Source organism: Malaya genurostris, chromosome 3, assembly GCF_030247185.1.
Source record: "Malaya genurostris strain Urasoe2022 chromosome 3, Malgen_1.1, whole genome shotgun sequence".
NCBI classification, from domain to species: Eukaryota; Metazoa; Arthropoda; class Insecta; order Diptera; family Culicidae; genus Malaya; species Malaya genurostris.
This window is the reverse complement of record NC_080572.1, coordinates 98,229,697-98,247,056: the sequence shown is the minus strand read 5'-3', so window position 1 is coordinate 98,247,056 and position 17,360 is coordinate 98,229,697. Positions and strand designations below refer to the sequence as shown.

At 38.3% G+C, this 17,360-nt stretch overlaps 2 protein-coding genes across 2 annotated transcripts in view; one reads left to right on the top strand and one right to left on the bottom strand.

Moving 5' to 3' along the window:
• Nucleotides 1-7,419: 7,419 nt before the first annotated feature.
• Nucleotides 7,420-8,152, top strand: LOC131434566 (calmodulin-beta-like). Its single transcript, XM_058601393.1, has 2 exons — nt 7,420-7,981; nt 8,064-8,152. Exon 1 carries the CDS (start codon nt 7,485-7,487, stop codon nt 7,932-7,934), a length of 450 nt encoding a protein of 149 aa, XP_058457376.1. The 5' UTR covers nt 7,420-7,484; the 3' UTR covers nt 7,935-7,981; nt 8,064-8,152.
• LOC131434564 (uncharacterized protein DDB_G0284459-like) overlaps nt 7,983-17,360 on the bottom strand; it is a 186,742-nt gene continuing 177,364 nt past the window's right edge. Inside the window, exons 5-7 of the mRNA XM_058601391.1 lie at nt 12,155-12,360; nt 11,115-12,093; nt 7,983-11,054 (exon numbers count right to left, since the gene is read on the bottom strand). Of these exons, the coding sequence (XP_058457374.1) occupies nt 8,767-11,054; nt 11,115-12,093; nt 12,155-12,360 (3,473 nt within the window). The 3' untranslated portion in view covers nt 7,983-8,766. The remainder of the gene's footprint in view (nt 11,055-11,114; nt 12,094-12,154; nt 12,361-17,360) is intronic.

The following is a 17,360-nucleotide window of genomic DNA, read 5'->3' as shown; positions in this document are numbered from 1 at the left end:
AGATATACCCGAAGAAGTACTCAACTTGGTAACCGCAAAAATAGCAAGCAGCAAAAATACATTACTGTACATACTACATGTTCCAGAGTTGAAACCGGAAGAATCAGTGATCATCCGAATTTATCCAGTAATTCAAAACAACACCATCATAAAAGACTATCTTCAGTTCATAATCAAACAAAATAAACAGCTCTTTACTACATCAAAACCCGATGATTACGTTCAACTGAATATCTACATTAAGGAATATAAGGACTCATGCATTTACCCACTCGTTATGGGCGAAGTACCGCATTGCCTTTTAGAGGAAAAGAACGAAACTTCAGCAAAACTAACTACCGATAATCAAATTCTAATTCAGAATGCTCAACACTCCAAGCTACGCTCTAACTGCGGACCAAGTAATAGATACCTGTCCGGGAGTTTCGTACTATCATTCTCAAACTGTACAATCACCTACATGGGATATAATTTTACATCCAAAGAAAAAATTAGCGATATTGAAACAATCCAAGGAGCCTTGCACGATCTAGTTATCCATAAACAAATTGTAAAGACGCACGCCAAGGCTTCCCAGCAGTACTGCTTTTCAATGACATCCGCCACGAGATAGCATGAACTGTCTGAGCGCAAAGTCGAAAGCCCAGTCTACAATATGTGTGCAGCATATGCCGAACTGTAATGGCAACAGCGCTCGCATGCCTAAATGAGTGCTGTCACTGAGACAGTTTGAATTCGCCAGATTGGTGAGAGTATTCCATCCGGAGAGTAGTCAAACCGAACGGGCTGTTTGTATCCTGTTTCTTTATGTCCGCTCATTCGCAGCAACTGTTACGGCGACAGCCTTTGAAAATTGAAGACATCCTTTGATTTTTAGGGAATTACTGTTACGAAGGGCTGTCGCGAGACGGCTGTCTCATCAATGTCTCTTGAAGCAATAAACCGGCTGTTTCTGGAGACGAGCTGTGGTTCATAGTGCGCTCGTACAATTTCGGCTGCCTCAATGAAATGGTACTAGTACATACGATTGCGTTGTTGGGATTACCTTTGCAGGAAACTTTAGGGTTTCATTACATTACCATTGTGAAATAAAGAAATTGTTTTAGATTTATATATACTGTCGGCGAAGGCAATGAATTGTAATAACTAACGAAAATTAAAAGATAAACACAGAGTTTTGTGTAACGGCTCATATATCTGAATTACTGAAGTATTCATCCTTAGTGCTTCCTTCTTATTCCTAAAGAAACAGATACACTAGCATTCATTGATAATACTCCGAAAATATCTTATGTTATTCTGAATAATGACGGTTTGATTTTTCTGTTTTTCCTAGGATAACTAAACCAATGAATTTTTTAGGGTCGGAAATGACAGCCACAATATTATTATTATTATTATTATTATTTGATGAGTTGGCTAGAGCTGGTGAAACGAATGATTTCGTTTTTCCTGAACCAGCTTTACCACTTTCAACTAGTTGGATAAAGCACAAGATTCGTTCTTGGGCTGCATCCAAACATGCCAGCTACTGGCGCAGCTTGCAAACTTGCGCTCAGACAAAAGCATTTCTACCAGTTTTAAATCTGAAAATGTCAAAGTGTCTACTGTATTTTTCCAAGCATCATTGCAGTATTCTGGTCAGAGCTCTGACTGGACATAGCAAACTCAATGATCACGTGGCTACTATTCAACGTGCTGAGTATTATTATTATTATTATATTTATTTATTCCCGCTTTCAAACTTAATTGTGGTCGTTCACCGGGGAATCACACCTACATTTTTCAATATATCATTTTTCATTTTTTTTAACATAATTTCTTTTCAGAAAGAAAACTGTTAAATATATGCAATGAATTCGGCTCTTAGAATGTTTCCCTATTCATTTACAATATTTAAAGTTCCAAACGTTTAATTTTTTCTTAATGCGGACACAAGCTACTTAGACAATTAGGCGGTAGAAAATTTTCGACATTCTTAGATTTGTAACTGCGGAAGTCGGATCCGAATTAAATTCAATAGTAACCTATGCAGCCTTTTCATTTCAGCCTGATTTGGAAAAATAGGTGCAGTCATGCCTGAGAAATTGAGTGACGTTGTTTGACACATACAATACACATACATACACACGGAGGAATTGCTTAACTTATCTTAGTCGAATGTCAACTTTCACTAGTCGAATTTTCAAGTAATTTCAAAACCTTTTTTTATGACAAAATCAAAATCTATGTATAGACACTATGAAATTTTTATAATTCCAATGACAGATATAAGATTATTCAAAACCAAATTGAGCTTGAATTTTGAATAGTTTTTGTTACTTACCATTTTTGGAAATATAAGTGTACTTGATAGGTAATCGTACTTATCCCCAAATTTCCCAACCAGAACCGGCAATGAAATTCAATACGATGAATCTATAGTGCATCGAAATGTGAGGGCGTGAGAGCCGACTGAAACAGAGAACCAAAAATGTGTACGAGAATTGTAGCAAGCGCATAGAAACTGGATGTGCTGTTTGAAATTTCAAGGCACCGCATCTTCTTCTGCGTGCGGCTCGTGATTGCAACATCTACATTTCCAAAAAATGGATTGAGCGTAAAAGCACATAGAGCTAAGCTTAAGCTAAAGAATTCAAAATATACTGAACACAAGCTTCTACTTGATGAAAGATGCGCTTTAACCGAGTTTTAAATTTTACAATGTAAAGTGACAGTTTTAACGTGTGTAAAAGTCGCGAACCTCTGGTAGCTATGACCAAAATAATATAATAGTTAATATGCCGTTTCTTGAGATAAGATAATTCAATGTAGAACAGGAAGAAAATGAATTCCAGATTATCAGCACATATGTATTTTGGAATATATTCCAGGTTAATAGAAACACTATACTATTCATATATAGAAGATAACTTGATATGTCTAGAAAGCTTGAGACCATATTACTCAAGAAAGACATTATTAAATAACTTGGTGAACTAAAACTTTTTTCTAAATAAAACGAAAGAAACATTCGAATCTGTTACGGGCAACCATGCTGCATTCCACGCTTGGAAACATGTTTTTTGGAAGAACCGCAATTTTTCATTCAGTTTTTGCATTCAAAGCTTTGTTGTATTTGAATATATCTGTATAAGAAACGATCGCGCCTTTGATATTCTGAAGGAAGAGATAAAGAGGATGGAAATAATGCTCCACGCACATCAGTACGCGCCTACACTATGAATGTTACAGCCGACAAACCGAACGTAAACTGCCAGAAACGAGCACGCCGAACTGTCTCAGATCTTTAATTATGAATATAATTTCTTGAAAACAAACTTTTCTTTCTATAGAATTTCATTGATCGATCGATTCATAGAAGATCGACCAAAATATAAAAATTAACTATTCATTAAAACCAAAGCCCGTTCTTCAATCCGTTTCGTATATTATTAATTATCAATTATATTGTTAGCAATGCCCTACCAACGGCGATTGGGTGATTGCTATGCGCAATGATCAACCGCTGCGCAAAGCAATCACCAAAGGCAAAACTAAAACCCACATGCTTGCCTCGAATCTTCATAGCAAACCAAGAGCAACAAATTTGAACCGCACCGGCTACTGTCGCAGACCTGACATTATGCCCAGGGCTGACATTATGCATCTCGAATCGAGTAGCTCGAAACGATTATTTTTGAAGTCGATTCGACTGAACTGAGGCATTACGTATCGCTTTCGACCTCGTGATCGAGATCCTAACAATGTGGTACTAGATTTCAAGGGAGAGTAATATTTTGCTCTCGACAGAAACAACGCAGTGACTGATACCCGAAGTTTACTGTCGCAACAGCGATAACTTCATGCTTCTTCGGCTGTCGTGGACCATGACAAAATGTTTTGAGATGGAATGAACTGTCCAACGAAGGGAATGACGGCAACGTTGGCTGTACAGAACTATTTGTCTAAGGGCTGTCGTGATGAAACCTATCACAAGGCTGTCATGGAAAGAGTAGCAAGACAGCCTCAATAATAATGTCGCGCGGCGGTACATTTGGGAAGCCTGCGCACGACATTGCAAAAATAGAAAATGTAGTGCTTTCCAACAGAAACAACCTAGAAAAAGTATCCCTGCAACAGGAGATCGATCAAAGATGGCAATGGAGCCTAATAGGAGGTACATCACTATCTTCATCATTGTTACTAATCCTTCTGTTCATTGTCTATTTGCACCTGAAATCCACTAAACACAAAACATCCAAGAAAATCCAACGCCGAAGGAGGTCAGATTGAAAATCCCCAGACAACCAACCAAGTGCCGAGGACGACACTTCTTCACCCCCCCGACGAATTACGTGACACCCTAGACACCAAATCAGCACTTTACTTCTCGCATCAAATATCGAAGACAACAAACTCAACCCATGCCAGAACATTATTGCCGGGTCAGCATAATATTCCATCAAAACCACCTCGGATTCAGAGACAGGGGTTCAGTTCGTTTGTAACAACGACCGTGGCCGCGGAGTGCTAGATTAAGTGAAGTTCATGTGAATAAACCTTTTTTAAAACTCCAGCTACGGGACTTAATTCAAAATTTTATATATATATATATATATATATATATATATATATATATATATATATATATATATATATATAACATATATATATATATATATATATATATATATATATATATATATATATATATATATATATATATATATATATATATATATATATATATATATATATATAAGAGAAATATTTTTGCCTTTCTCATATAGAAAGGCTATGCAATCATTGTTAAAATCGGGGGCGGCCCGTTTGGCATAAGGTCATTTGGCATAATACCGTTTGGCATAACGCTGTTTGGCATAATGGTCATTTGGCATAATGGTCATTTGGCATAATGCCATTTGGCATAATAATAATTGGATTTGCAATATTTTAATCTAATGAAAATTTTCGTATGTGTTTCGATCGATTGATGTTCTGCAAGGAAAACTCGAACGAAATATGTGAAACCTTTTTATATAAGCAACTCACTTAGTGCCAGCCAATATTCTGTTCGTCATAGATGATTCAGGTCGAGACGGCCGAAGGTCGCGAGTGCGCCGGCGACCCGCCGTCGGAAGCGCCGGCCACTGCGGGGGGCAGCGCCCCCGCAGAAATCACCTCTGTCTAGTTGCGGGCGTTTGCCCGGATTACTCAAAGCTAGGAGCTATCCCTCAGTTCCGAACGAGCGGCAGCGAGGTCGGACACCAGGTCATTAAAAACGATGCGGCATAGCCGCATTACACCTTTCAAAATTGCACTGAATTAGAACAATTCCTATTAAGCAGCATGTTCATCTGTTATGCCAAATGACTGTTATGCCAAATGACCATTATGCCAAATGGCCATTATGCCAAACGGCGCTATGCCAAACGGTATTATGCCAAACGACTTTATGCCAAACGTGGTAGCCCCGGTAAAATCGACTTTTTAACCGAGGCTCGACGAACTGAGCAAATGTATGTAGGTGTGTGTGTGCGCGAGTGTGTGTGTGGTCGTCCGTGTGTGTGTGTATGTGTGGTCGTCCGTGTGTGTATGTGTGTGTATGTAACAAAAATATGCACTCACTTTTCTCATAGATAGCTGAACCGATTTCCACAAACAAAGATTCAAATGAAAGGTCTCATAGTCCCATAGCCTGCTATTGAATTTCATTCCGATCCGACTTCCGGTTCCGGAGATATCGGATGATATGCACCAAAAAAATGAAAAAAATATGCACTCACTTTTTTCAGAGATGGCTGAATCGATTTTCACAAACTAAGATTCAAATAAATGATATTATGGTCCCATAGTTTGCTATTGAATTTCATTTGAATGTGACTTCCGGTTCCGGAGTTATATGGTAATATGTGAAAATTTGAGAAAAAGTTTACACTCATTTATCTCTGAAAAACTCAACCGATTTTCAAGATTCGAATTAAAGGTCTTACAATATCCTGAAAATTTGTAGAACATTTTATCTGGATCCGACTTCCGGTTCCGGAGCTAAAGCGTTATAAGTGGAAAATTATCATTTTTGTTTATTTAAAAGATATTTTTATTCAGGCCTATTTGCGTACAAGCTTTACGTGGCCGATTGAGCCGATTTTTTAAATAATTTTTTTTGATTTGGATCTCGTTGTCACCCTTTTTCTAGGGGGAGAGGAGCTTTCATTTCCTTCCTGCGAGGATTGAGGGGCACTTCGTTCGTGGTTCGTCTCGTCATCCATTGCCGCATCGATGGTATTGTTGTCGATTTCCGTCTTCTTTTCGTTGCTAGTTGCTGTAGATGCACCTTGTTGTACATTTGATGCAGTTGCTGGGTGGTTGGAGGGTAAGTTGTTAACTGCAGCTGGTGTACTTTGTTCTATAGGGGATGATGATGGATTCGTTGAAGGGGATGCTTCATTGTTGTTGGTGGCTATCACAGGTGGGACATAGTTTTGCGAATATATGAATCGGTGACGCTTGAGGGAAGATCATGCACACGCACTTCTATAGCACTATCTTCCATACATACTGGAATGTTGTACTTAATGTTCTCGTGTTCCACATAGTGCACATTGTTATTGTCTTTTGCGAATTGGATTGCATTTATAAAACTGGATGTAAACAACATTATTCGTCTTATTGCACTGAAGTAAATGTACACGTTTAATGTCAAGATGCATTCGCTCCTTAAGCAAACCTTCAAGTTCTCGTATCGAAGGTTGAATTTTGCACTGCCTGAAGTCAACAACAATTGTATTCTTTCGTGTCGGCGGTAGCATTTGTTCGTTTGGTTCACTCATTTCGAGGTCGCTCTATTGTTCACTACACAATACTGTACTTGGTTTCTTCTGTCCCGAACGTAAGCGGTTTTGTTTTATCGTCTGACTTGGATGAGATGTGAATACAAACTGTTTATCAATTTTATTAGTCGCCATATAGAGTGACAATATGTACAACACCAAAAGAAGAAGAAAACACAAAACGAACAAGGCGTGCTTTGTTCTATTTCGTACACGGTTATATTTATGATGTAATGAGTAATATGAGAAAGGCATCATTACACCACTAGGTGGATTAAAATAGTTTTCCCCTGAATATTACAAACAACGTAAGCTTTTTTTACGTCACGATTCGATTTACGAACCCGCGATTATTATGTAAAAGGAGATTTGCGTTTTGTATGTTATTGCAGACACGGACGTGAAGTACGATTATTTGAGTCAAGATATAACGATCAATTCTAGGATGCATCCGTGTTACCACAATCTTGTGGGACGCGTAAGAGACACAACTATTTTAAACTGTATCTTTATTCAATTGTGTTTTTCTGCTATGTTTCAAACTCCAAAGCACAAGGCAAACAAGCAAGCCATGAACATTACAGGATTAAAAATAATAGTTTTCGACATACATAAACAAGCAGATGTTCAAAATTCTAAGTCTAACGATATAATAAAATTCCAATCAAAATGTCCGCTCACTCACTCACTGAAGAACAGGAGCGCCAATTTCGGCACATGTTCGAAACGTTCGATAAAGATGGAAATGGTTCGATAACCACAGCGGAACTTGGCATCGTTGTGCGTGCACTAGGGATGAATCCATCGCAGGCAGAAATAGAGCAAATGATCCATGAGGTTGATCTAGATGGAAGTGGTACGATCGAATTGAATGAGTTTCTGGTACTCATGGCACGTAAGCTGCGGGAGGACACTACCGATCAGGAACTTCGTGATGCTTTCAAGATCTTTGACAAAGATGGAGATGGTTTTCTAACGGTGGACGAACTGTCGGCTGTTATGAAGAATTTCGGCGAACGACTGTCTGACGAAGAGCTGGCAGACTTGTTGGACGACGCTGACATTGACAAAGATGGAAAGATAAATTATGAGGAGTTTATCATAATGTTAACAAAATGAGCCCTGGTTAACAGAACAATTTTCGGAACATAGTAGTATTACAGTTGGTAAGAATTAATGGTTTTATTACTAAAATAAAAAAGGTGTATAATATATTGTTAGCCTAAAACATGGTTTACATCTTTTCAGGTTTCTGAATACATATTTGTTCCGTTTTAATTTTTCAACAATGTCATGTCCTGTCTTTTCAGAATGTTTTTGTAAAAATAAAATGGTACTCTTGATTGTTTTTTTTCTGTTATCAATTATTCATCAATGCTAACAAATGATCAAATCTGTGATCTCTTCGACTTAAAACTAGATACGCTCGCCTCCACTGTCGGAGCAATTTAATTCAATATATTTATTTTTACATGTGTATATAAAAAGTGTATACAAAGTAAATATGGCCAAACATCTCTGCTGCTCTCAGCATTTCGGTTAAACGAAATAATTTCAGGTTATTACAAATTTACACTACCTGTTTGCGCTTAGAACCAATAGAGTAGATACAGCTGGTGGATACATTGCGGTATATACGGGTGTTTCTGTTCGATGTAGTAAAGTGTAAAATTAACTCATACTTTACAATACCATTTCCAACTTTGACCCGTATTTGTGGAAGACGTCTCAACTTTTTATGGTTCAGCACATATAATTTTTTCAATGAAGTAATCGTAATGTTTTTTTTTGCGAAAACATTGAATTAGATTCAAAATTTACGCTTTTGTGTCGATACTAAATAGTAATTCCACAGAAATCTCATACACATACATTCTCAATTGCACCATAAGAAATGAAATAACAAACTGGTTAGTCGCTACGATAGAGTACGCTAAGTCTTGTAAACCGCTTAGTTTCCGGTGAATTTGCCGCTGGGATGTTTCGATTGGTTCTTGATTGAGGTGATGCTAACTGAAACCTTATTGCTAATATGATTGTTGTTAAAACTTCCGTTGTTATTATTATGAACAAACGGTGGAGGCGATCGAGAACTGTCATGACCATTGTTCATTTTATTGGTAGAGTTGAACACTGGAATGCGGGATGGACTCGCTTTGGTTCCGTTTCCGTTACCATTCCCGTTCGTAGTAGTAACCTGTGGGGTGGAATTGACTGTGTTCGAACCGTGAAGATTAATTGATGGTATCGACGTTCGTCGTATCAGAACTGGGATTTCGGTTTTGGAGTTGCTGCGTTCTAGTACTGATCGGACGTCGGTTTTGGAATTGCTGCGTTCAAATGGACGAACGTCGGGTTTGGAATTGCTGCGTTCAAATGGACGAACGTCGGGTTTGGAATTACTGCGTTCAAATGGACGAACATCGGGTTTTGAATTGCTGCGCTCAAATGGCCGAACGTCGGTTTTCGAGTTGCTTCTTTCGAACGAGCGAACGTCGGGTTTGGAGTTACTTCGTTCAAAGTTGGAGCGTATTTGATCGATTCCCAGTGGGCGTTTCTCGTGACTTCTGCCAGTATCGTAAGTTGAGGTGGTGAATTTGATTTCGGTATTACGTGGAATGTAGCTATGCTCACTGGACATTCGTCGTTCAACTGGGATTCTTGAAGGAGGCGTAGTTGGTTTTTCCGGTTTTGGTGGTTTCTTTGTTAGCTTAGGCGGTTCTTCCGGTTTTCCATTCTGTTCCGATTCGGGTGTTTTTACTGAAATCTCAGTGACGAAGCTGTTTGGAACATTTGGTTTTTCCAGTGAAGGTTGACAGGTTTCTATGACGGTTTTGTTAATTTCTGAGGCGAAATTGTGTTGAGGTACGACCGAGGATGTGTTTTCAATACTATCCTCAAAATCATCTAGAGTTTGTAGACTGAAATCTAACTTTTCATCATCTATCAAAATGATGGATGACGGTTGAGAAGATTCGGTCGAAATCGTAACGATATTATCCAACGAAAATTTCGGTGCGACTGTAAACGGTTTGTTGTTAAGCGATTTCGATAAGTCTACCTCTAAAGACGAGATGTTGATGCTACTGATTCCATTTGTATTGCTTGAAAACACAGGTGAAGCCTGGCTACTCTCGGTTAGCTCATTTTCCACTGGATACACTTCTGTGTTATTAATTAACGTCAAACTTATAGGTTCTCCAACATCATGGTAGCTATTTTCGATCGTAATCTTGTTGGAATCACCGTCTGCGGAGATGAACACAGATGGTGTGTTCTCCAATTCTTCTTTTTGTCCAAGAAGTTTCTTCAGCACGTCAGATTTGGGTCGTTCCAAGCTACCAAATGGATAACGAGATACCTTAACGTCATCAGGAATGTTTGTGTCGTAATTAGCGATCTTGATATGATCCGTTTTGTTTGTGGACTGATCTACCTCAGTGGGGTATGTGCCATTGTAGTCCATATTAATGGATGTCAACGAGATGTGTTCTTTTTCAATGTCCTTTTCAACTTTGCGTTCCTCTGCAACAATTACTGCCGGTGCTATTTTATCAGTAATCGTAATAGTTTCTGTTCGATTATCTTCCTGCAGTGGTTTCTGATCAGCATCCACTGAGATCCTGGTACTTTCATTGCCGTTGATCATGGTAGTGCCATTACCCATCTGAACTACTGTTGTTACCATCTTTATCATCGGATCCATATCTGAACAATTTGTTACAATTGAGACGCCATTCTCTGTTAAATCTTCCATTGAAACTTTCAGCTCACTTTCTGATGAACTGTTTAGCAACTCTCCGGAACTTATGGCATCTTCCAGGTTACCCCAGGCGGAAGCACCTTTAAGCCTATGCAGTGAATTCAGTCCTTCCATTATTCCTGTCACTGTCAGTTTCGCTTCTTTAGGTTCTACCGGTATCTGTCCCTCAATCGATGATTTGCGTTTTTTATTTCCCGTGGCAGTTGTGTCAATCACTACGGATCCATTACCGACAACGGTTGCCGTATCTCCTGTTATCTCCAAACTTTGAGCTCGTTCCAAGGTGTTACTATTGCTGGTGGGGTTTGTCTTCTGGGTTTCCAGTTTCGACAAATCACCAAGGCTTGCCGTTCGTCGGTTGCTGTCTTCCATCAGTTCCTCGCTACTGGTCGGACTCGGTGAACTCTGGTGTACGGTTATGTCGCTGGAGTTGAGCTCGATCTTGTTGCTCGAAGGAATTTGATCGACGTCCGAATCTGTAATTGAATAAAGCCAAATTAGTGGTCGTTTGTGATGATACCTATAGGATACCATACCGTGGTCATCATGCGTCATGCTCTCCGTTAGAGAACTTTTCTTGCGTTCACTCTTCGGGGTTGAGGTATTGCTTGGTCCTTCCTCGTCGAATTTCTCTATGCCAGAAATACGTTCGATGGTACAATTCAATACTTTTTCAGCAAAGTCTGAAAAATTCAATGGATCATTGGGCTGGAATTGCATGTCTTCAACATCTTTTTCGGAAACAATTTCCAGTGTTCCGTTCATCATTCGACCACTGTTTGTAGCCGCATCTGGAACATCGATGCTCAGATTGGTATATGTGGTAATCGTACTTTCGTCCAGGTCGGATTCATTATGTGGTGGTTTGGGTGCTTTTCCCTTTCGTTTGTTATCAGCTTCCATATTCGTCGTCTTACGGTTATCTTTAGCGGCATTCGCAGCTTGCATCATGAATCCTGGCATTTCCTGTGGGATTCCTGCTGCATCACGTTTAATTCCACTGGAGGTCAAACTATTTTGTCGTTCGAACTCGCTCGGCATGGTGGCCGTATCGGTCGTTGTAGGTTCAATAACTGCCACATCCGGAATCATTTTCGGCTCCTTCGTTCGTTTTTTTACTACCGGTGGGGATGGTGATTTTTCTTTCTTTTCGTCGGCTTCTTTCTTTTCAATGTTACTGTTGTTTTCATTGTCCGCTTGAATTTTGGTTGGACTTCGACCGAAGAGTTTATCATTCATTGATGGTGGAAACACGCGGATGCCGAATTTGTGGCCCTTCTTGCCTTCTGTATTGGAGTCCTTTCGTTCGGTGTCGGCATGTCGCGATTGAAACTTTTCTTCGATCATTTCTTTCATCTGTTGCTTGAACGAATGCTTCTTCGGTTCTTTTTCGTTCTCTTTATGAACTGTTGGAAGCACCTTATTCAAGCTAGGCGGACCGGATTGTTGCTCCATTTTGAGCGATGAGCTGGCATCTTCTCCTGGGAAAAGCTTTTTGCGGGAGTTACGTTCAATCTGAAAATAAAGAAAGTTTCATGACAAAGTTTGCTTGCGTAATGCTCGACAATTATCTTACCGTGTTCATATCCGACTGACTGCTTGATCGCACCAGCGGGTGAGAGAGAGGTTGATGTCCTGGTTTGGGACTTTGCGTCTGGGGATTTTTCTCGCCACTGACCAGTTCAAGTTGGACATTGTATGGCGAGGCATAGCTGAGGATGGTCATCGCATCTTCCAGGGCAATGTGACGGAAATCGATGGTGATGCTGGTGATTCTGTCTCCTGAAAGCAAGAGTATGCAGGGGAAAGTTTAGTCAAATATTTATTCATATTTATCCTATTTAATGAAGTTTCAATATAACAAAATAATCACATTGTATCTGTTGGATCATTGTAATCTGTTGATACAAAAGATACAAAAAATTTCTGAATCATGACTGATATTGGTTGATAGTATCTGAGATAATTTCGAAGACTCTCGGTTCAAGTATATCACCGGTTTAAATTCCTAAATTTGGAGGAACGTGTCAACCAACGATTGTAAACGATCGAATCGAACAGATCAACACAATTCCTTTATTTCATTAGCTATATAACATCTTAAAGAAATATTATAAATAATAACAGTTCTAAATTACTTCCCTGAGATCCCAATCAACTACATCGTTGCCAAGTTCTAAAGCCTTAATTCGGAGATATATTTCTGTGAATTTACTTGCACCTACCCAAGTAACCAATAAGCATCAAAACGATGTTGTATATTTGCTTTGTATACGAATATGGAGTTACCAATTAAAAACTCATCAGTCCAGCATGCTACTGAAAAGCTGATATAACACCACAAAGCTGATATAAAATGCAGAGGTTGATTGCTTGATTTCTGCACTAGTATAGTGTTATTATAAAACATAATGTGCAAATGTCAAAATAGAAAGACCGAAAACAGCTTTGCTGATGCTATTAAACGTATGAAATTTGTTGTACAAAAAAACTTCCACCAGATTTATTTGATTTATCCTTTATCATAAATACAACTGAAATGGAGACAAGAAAATGCATGCACTCGGCATCTTAGAGCTTAAGCAGTGTGTCTTCAAACTTATAATATTGAATAAAAAAAAAAGAAAATGCAAAAAAACATGCTCTGAACAGTGCAGTGGGCATGTCTGTAGTGATGGTGATTACCTTAGGATGGTATGTATTGGGTAGTTATCTGAATTTAATACCTATGATTGCTATTTTATCTTCGATGTTTCCCAATCCTAGAAACCTTCTGTTGGTATTCTTCGTTACAGAACTGTTTCCTCTATTTAAGCCGTGCGTAATACATTTGTGTGCAATGAAATATGTTCAGCTTGAATCTCATTAGCGGCCCTTACACGATCATTAAAAGTGTCATTACTAAGTAATGACACTTCTGCTCAAACGCTCGTCATTACTGCATTACTGTACATCATTACTCTTTAGCATTACACGTTCATTATTAATGATGAATATTTGTAACTACTCCAGCAATAGCAATAGCAATATTTTTATTTTCGTTTAGCTGAAAATAAATTAGATTTGCCATTGAAACGTTAAGGTTAATGAAATATTAACAATTTAAATCTACACTTAGTCATTTTTTCGCGTATAGTTCTAAAGATATTCAACACTTCCACAAAAAAAATAAGAAGAAGAAATAATGTTGGTAATGATGGAAAATCCGGAATTCCATCATTACTCGTGTCATTACTGAACTCGTAGACCTTACACGATCATTAAAAGTGCCATTACTTTTTAGTAATCAAACTTTTAATGATCGTGTAAGGGCCGCTATTGCTATTTTGCTCAGAAACTTCTTTTTAGTAGGGGAAGGTGTTCGGTTGCCGGCACCCCACCTTAAATTTTGACAGCAAGCAGGTACCGTCATTCCGACAAATGTCATGTGTGTGTAATAGCAGCACGATCTGTTTGTACCGAATTGCGAAGCAATCAGTATTTTGTATTTTTTGCTACGTTCAAAATAAATTTTAATTGCGTGAAAATCAACACTAAAGTTTTTTGACTTTTTTTATAGTACCATGAATTGGAGAGCATCAATCGGAAAGGTGAGTGGATGGAATATTTATGAGGTGAAATCGATCTATTTCGTGATTTGATACCGGATGCTCTCAAAATTTTCGCAACCAAAGATTTTTTTGTCATTTTCAAAATGTATACCGATTTCGGTTACCGGTACCCCAAGGTGTTTGGTTACTACCCATTTTTTTCGACAAATCATTAAAAATTGTCAGTGATATGCAGGCTGCTGTCGAGACAAACATCTAGCTGCTCATACAGCAGATGCTCCGGCTAAGAAAAACGTGGAAGACAGGCGCCACCATCCAAATATTCAACCAAGAGAGCCAAGGCGAAGTCACCATCAGACAATGAAGTTTTTTGTCAAAACCGCTTCCAAAAGAATAAATTCTGTTTTTTCTTCGAATAACTGCAGTTTTTACTTATATTTTTAGCGAAATTTCTTGGTTTACTAAATTGATAACAATGTTTTTCAATCAGATGAATCAACTTACTTTTTTAATCAGTTGTTAGCCAGGAACTTTAGCTTTCCATCGATGTATATTACAGATAAATCACACATTATTACATCGAAGTAACGTATTGAGTAGATTACATCAGCTTGACTGAATACTTCAACGATTCTGATAAGAAATCGTGCATCACTTCGTGTGATTTTTGCCTTTCTCATATAGAAAGGCTATGCAATCACTGTGAAAATCAAATATTTAACCGAGGCCCGGAGGGCCGAATGTCATATAGCATTTAATTCACCTCGAAAAACTGAGCAAATGTCTGTGTGTGAGTCCGTGTGTGTATGTGTGTATGTATGTACCAAAAATATGCGCTCGCTTTCCTCAGAGATGGCTGAACCGATTTTCATAAACTTAGATTGAAATGAAAGATCTTTTTTTTTAACCTCAAGGTCATTCGCCTCTTCCGGCCAGAAAAACTTTCTGACCTTATGTGCGGGACTAGGAATCGAACCCAGGCGGGCTGCATGGAAGGCAACGACTTACCCATCACACTATACCCGTCCCATTAAAAGGTCTTATGGTATCATAGCCTGCTATTGAATTTCATTCCGATCCTGAAGTGCAGGGTGATATACACCAAAAACATAGAAAAATATGCACTCACTTTTTTTTCAAAGATGATTCCGGAACAAAAGTGTGATAAGTGGAAAATTACCGATTCCATGATTATTATTTTACAAACGATGATCAAAAACATGTACAAACCCCATAAAACTGCCTGATAAATTCTTTTAGTTTGCAGAACTGGCTAATTTGGGGCATATAAGTTTAATTCGACACTACTGGTCCCCCCTTTATTGTTCCGGAGCTCTGAAAGTAGTGAAGAAAAACTCCAAAACTAGAACTCACTTCGATTGTTCAGTGACGCTCAAACCGATTTTCACAAATATAGATTTAAATTAAAACTCACTATGTCTCAAAACCTACTGTGAGATTTCATCCGGATCCAACTATCGGTTCCGCAGATACAGGGCGATGAGTGTCAAAGCTTTCAAACTGGCATATAGAATGACAATACAATACCGAAACGTGGAAGAAGAAAACACAAAACGAGCGATGCGTGCTTCGTTTCATTTCGTACATGCTATAAAGAAAATGAAACGGTTACGAATGTCTGCTGCTGGTGTTTAATTTTGGTTAAAAAACGGTGCTGCGGTTGATAAAAGTCTTAGCTATTTTATGATTAGTACAACTGATCATAAGTACGACTGATCATCATTAGTACGCAGGTTCACTTTGTTCGAGCATGAGATAGTAAGTATAAGTTTAACTGGGTTCAAAACTGTTCCAATTTGTAGGTCATATTTGTTGCTGGCAAACGAACCAACTTCGGCTATTCCAGCCATCTGAAGAATTCGAAATAGTGATCAAAAACAGCACAAAGAATCTCACTTACTTTTTTTCAAGATGACCAAATCGATTTTCACAAACTTAAAGGTTCAAAGTTTAAAGTCTTACAGTTTCATACGGAATTCCTAAATTTGTTGTGGATACTACTTCCGGTTCCGAAACTACAGGGTAAACAGGATTTGTAGATTTGGTTATAGTCGAAACAGTTTGTGAGTAATTGGATGAATCGTTTTGTATTAGCATGTATTTCGTCGCGGCAGCTTGGGATATTTTGGGACCTTTCTTATATCTTTAATATCTGTTAATATCTGGTTGAAAAATAACTGATTCATGTCGGAGCCATGTTCATGAAGTAACAATGTGGAATACTCAAAATGGTGATCATTCATTCCATTTCAAAAGAAAACTAGATCAAAAACTACTCCGATTTGATTTTGCAATCGCGATCATTTTTTCGAATACTTTACCATATTCTGGACACTCTGTTGGCTAACCTGAGTGATTATGTTGTTTCTCCATCCATCCATCACTGTCGCATCACGGATTCTTTTTCGAAGAAATCCACCCCATTGTCTCGATACCACTTTAGTACATATTCGCTGTAGTAACAGCTTACCCAATCCGATAAAAATTTCACGGGTCCATTGCGAGCTTTAATGTACAGAAGAATGCGCCTTTTCAGGCACCCTTGCTTGTATATTCGGGAATCCATAGTCTTTTTTGTCATAAAAATCTGGTTATTTGGACCGCAGCTGTAAATGCCTTGCCCGATAATATCTTTCTTGCGAATTTATCAACAAAAGATTTTGTTGCTATGAAAAAAAGGGATTTGTTGGTTACGTCACATATAACATTGCATCTCTGAAAACGGAAATTACCCTTCCGAATTTGATTGACATTGTTAGCATTCAATTAGGCCTACATTTGGAATTTGTTTAGTCATCTTCGAGAAAATTCGGTCGATGAAAAATGATCCAAGTTTTATAAGAAATAAACATAACTGGATCAAATTTCTGTAAAGATTTACAGCAATTCATGGCATAAGCAATTCAAGGCCTACGGGAAATACTAAATTATGCTGCTGTAGAGACTGAGTTGAAACCATATCTACGTAGTGACACGTTGATTGCTATTATTTATGTTTTCTCCTCCCGATCATGTCGACAAGGCACTAGCACGGAAAAACTACTAACAAAAAATATTACTTTTTTTATTATTCCTTTTTTGAACCATATCAAACTAACTGGAGATTGTAAGAGCCACATTACTTAAGGAAGAGCAAGGATGTTAAGATAAAGTGCGGAAAGGTGACACGTGACAAGGGTTATCTAAGTAAGCAGATGGTTTCTTGTAACT

Coding starts and splice junctions, on each gene's coding strand:
- LOC131434566 (XM_058601393.1), top strand. CDS start 7,485: ATGTCCGCTCACTCACTCACTGAAGAACAGGAGCGCCAATTTCGGCAC.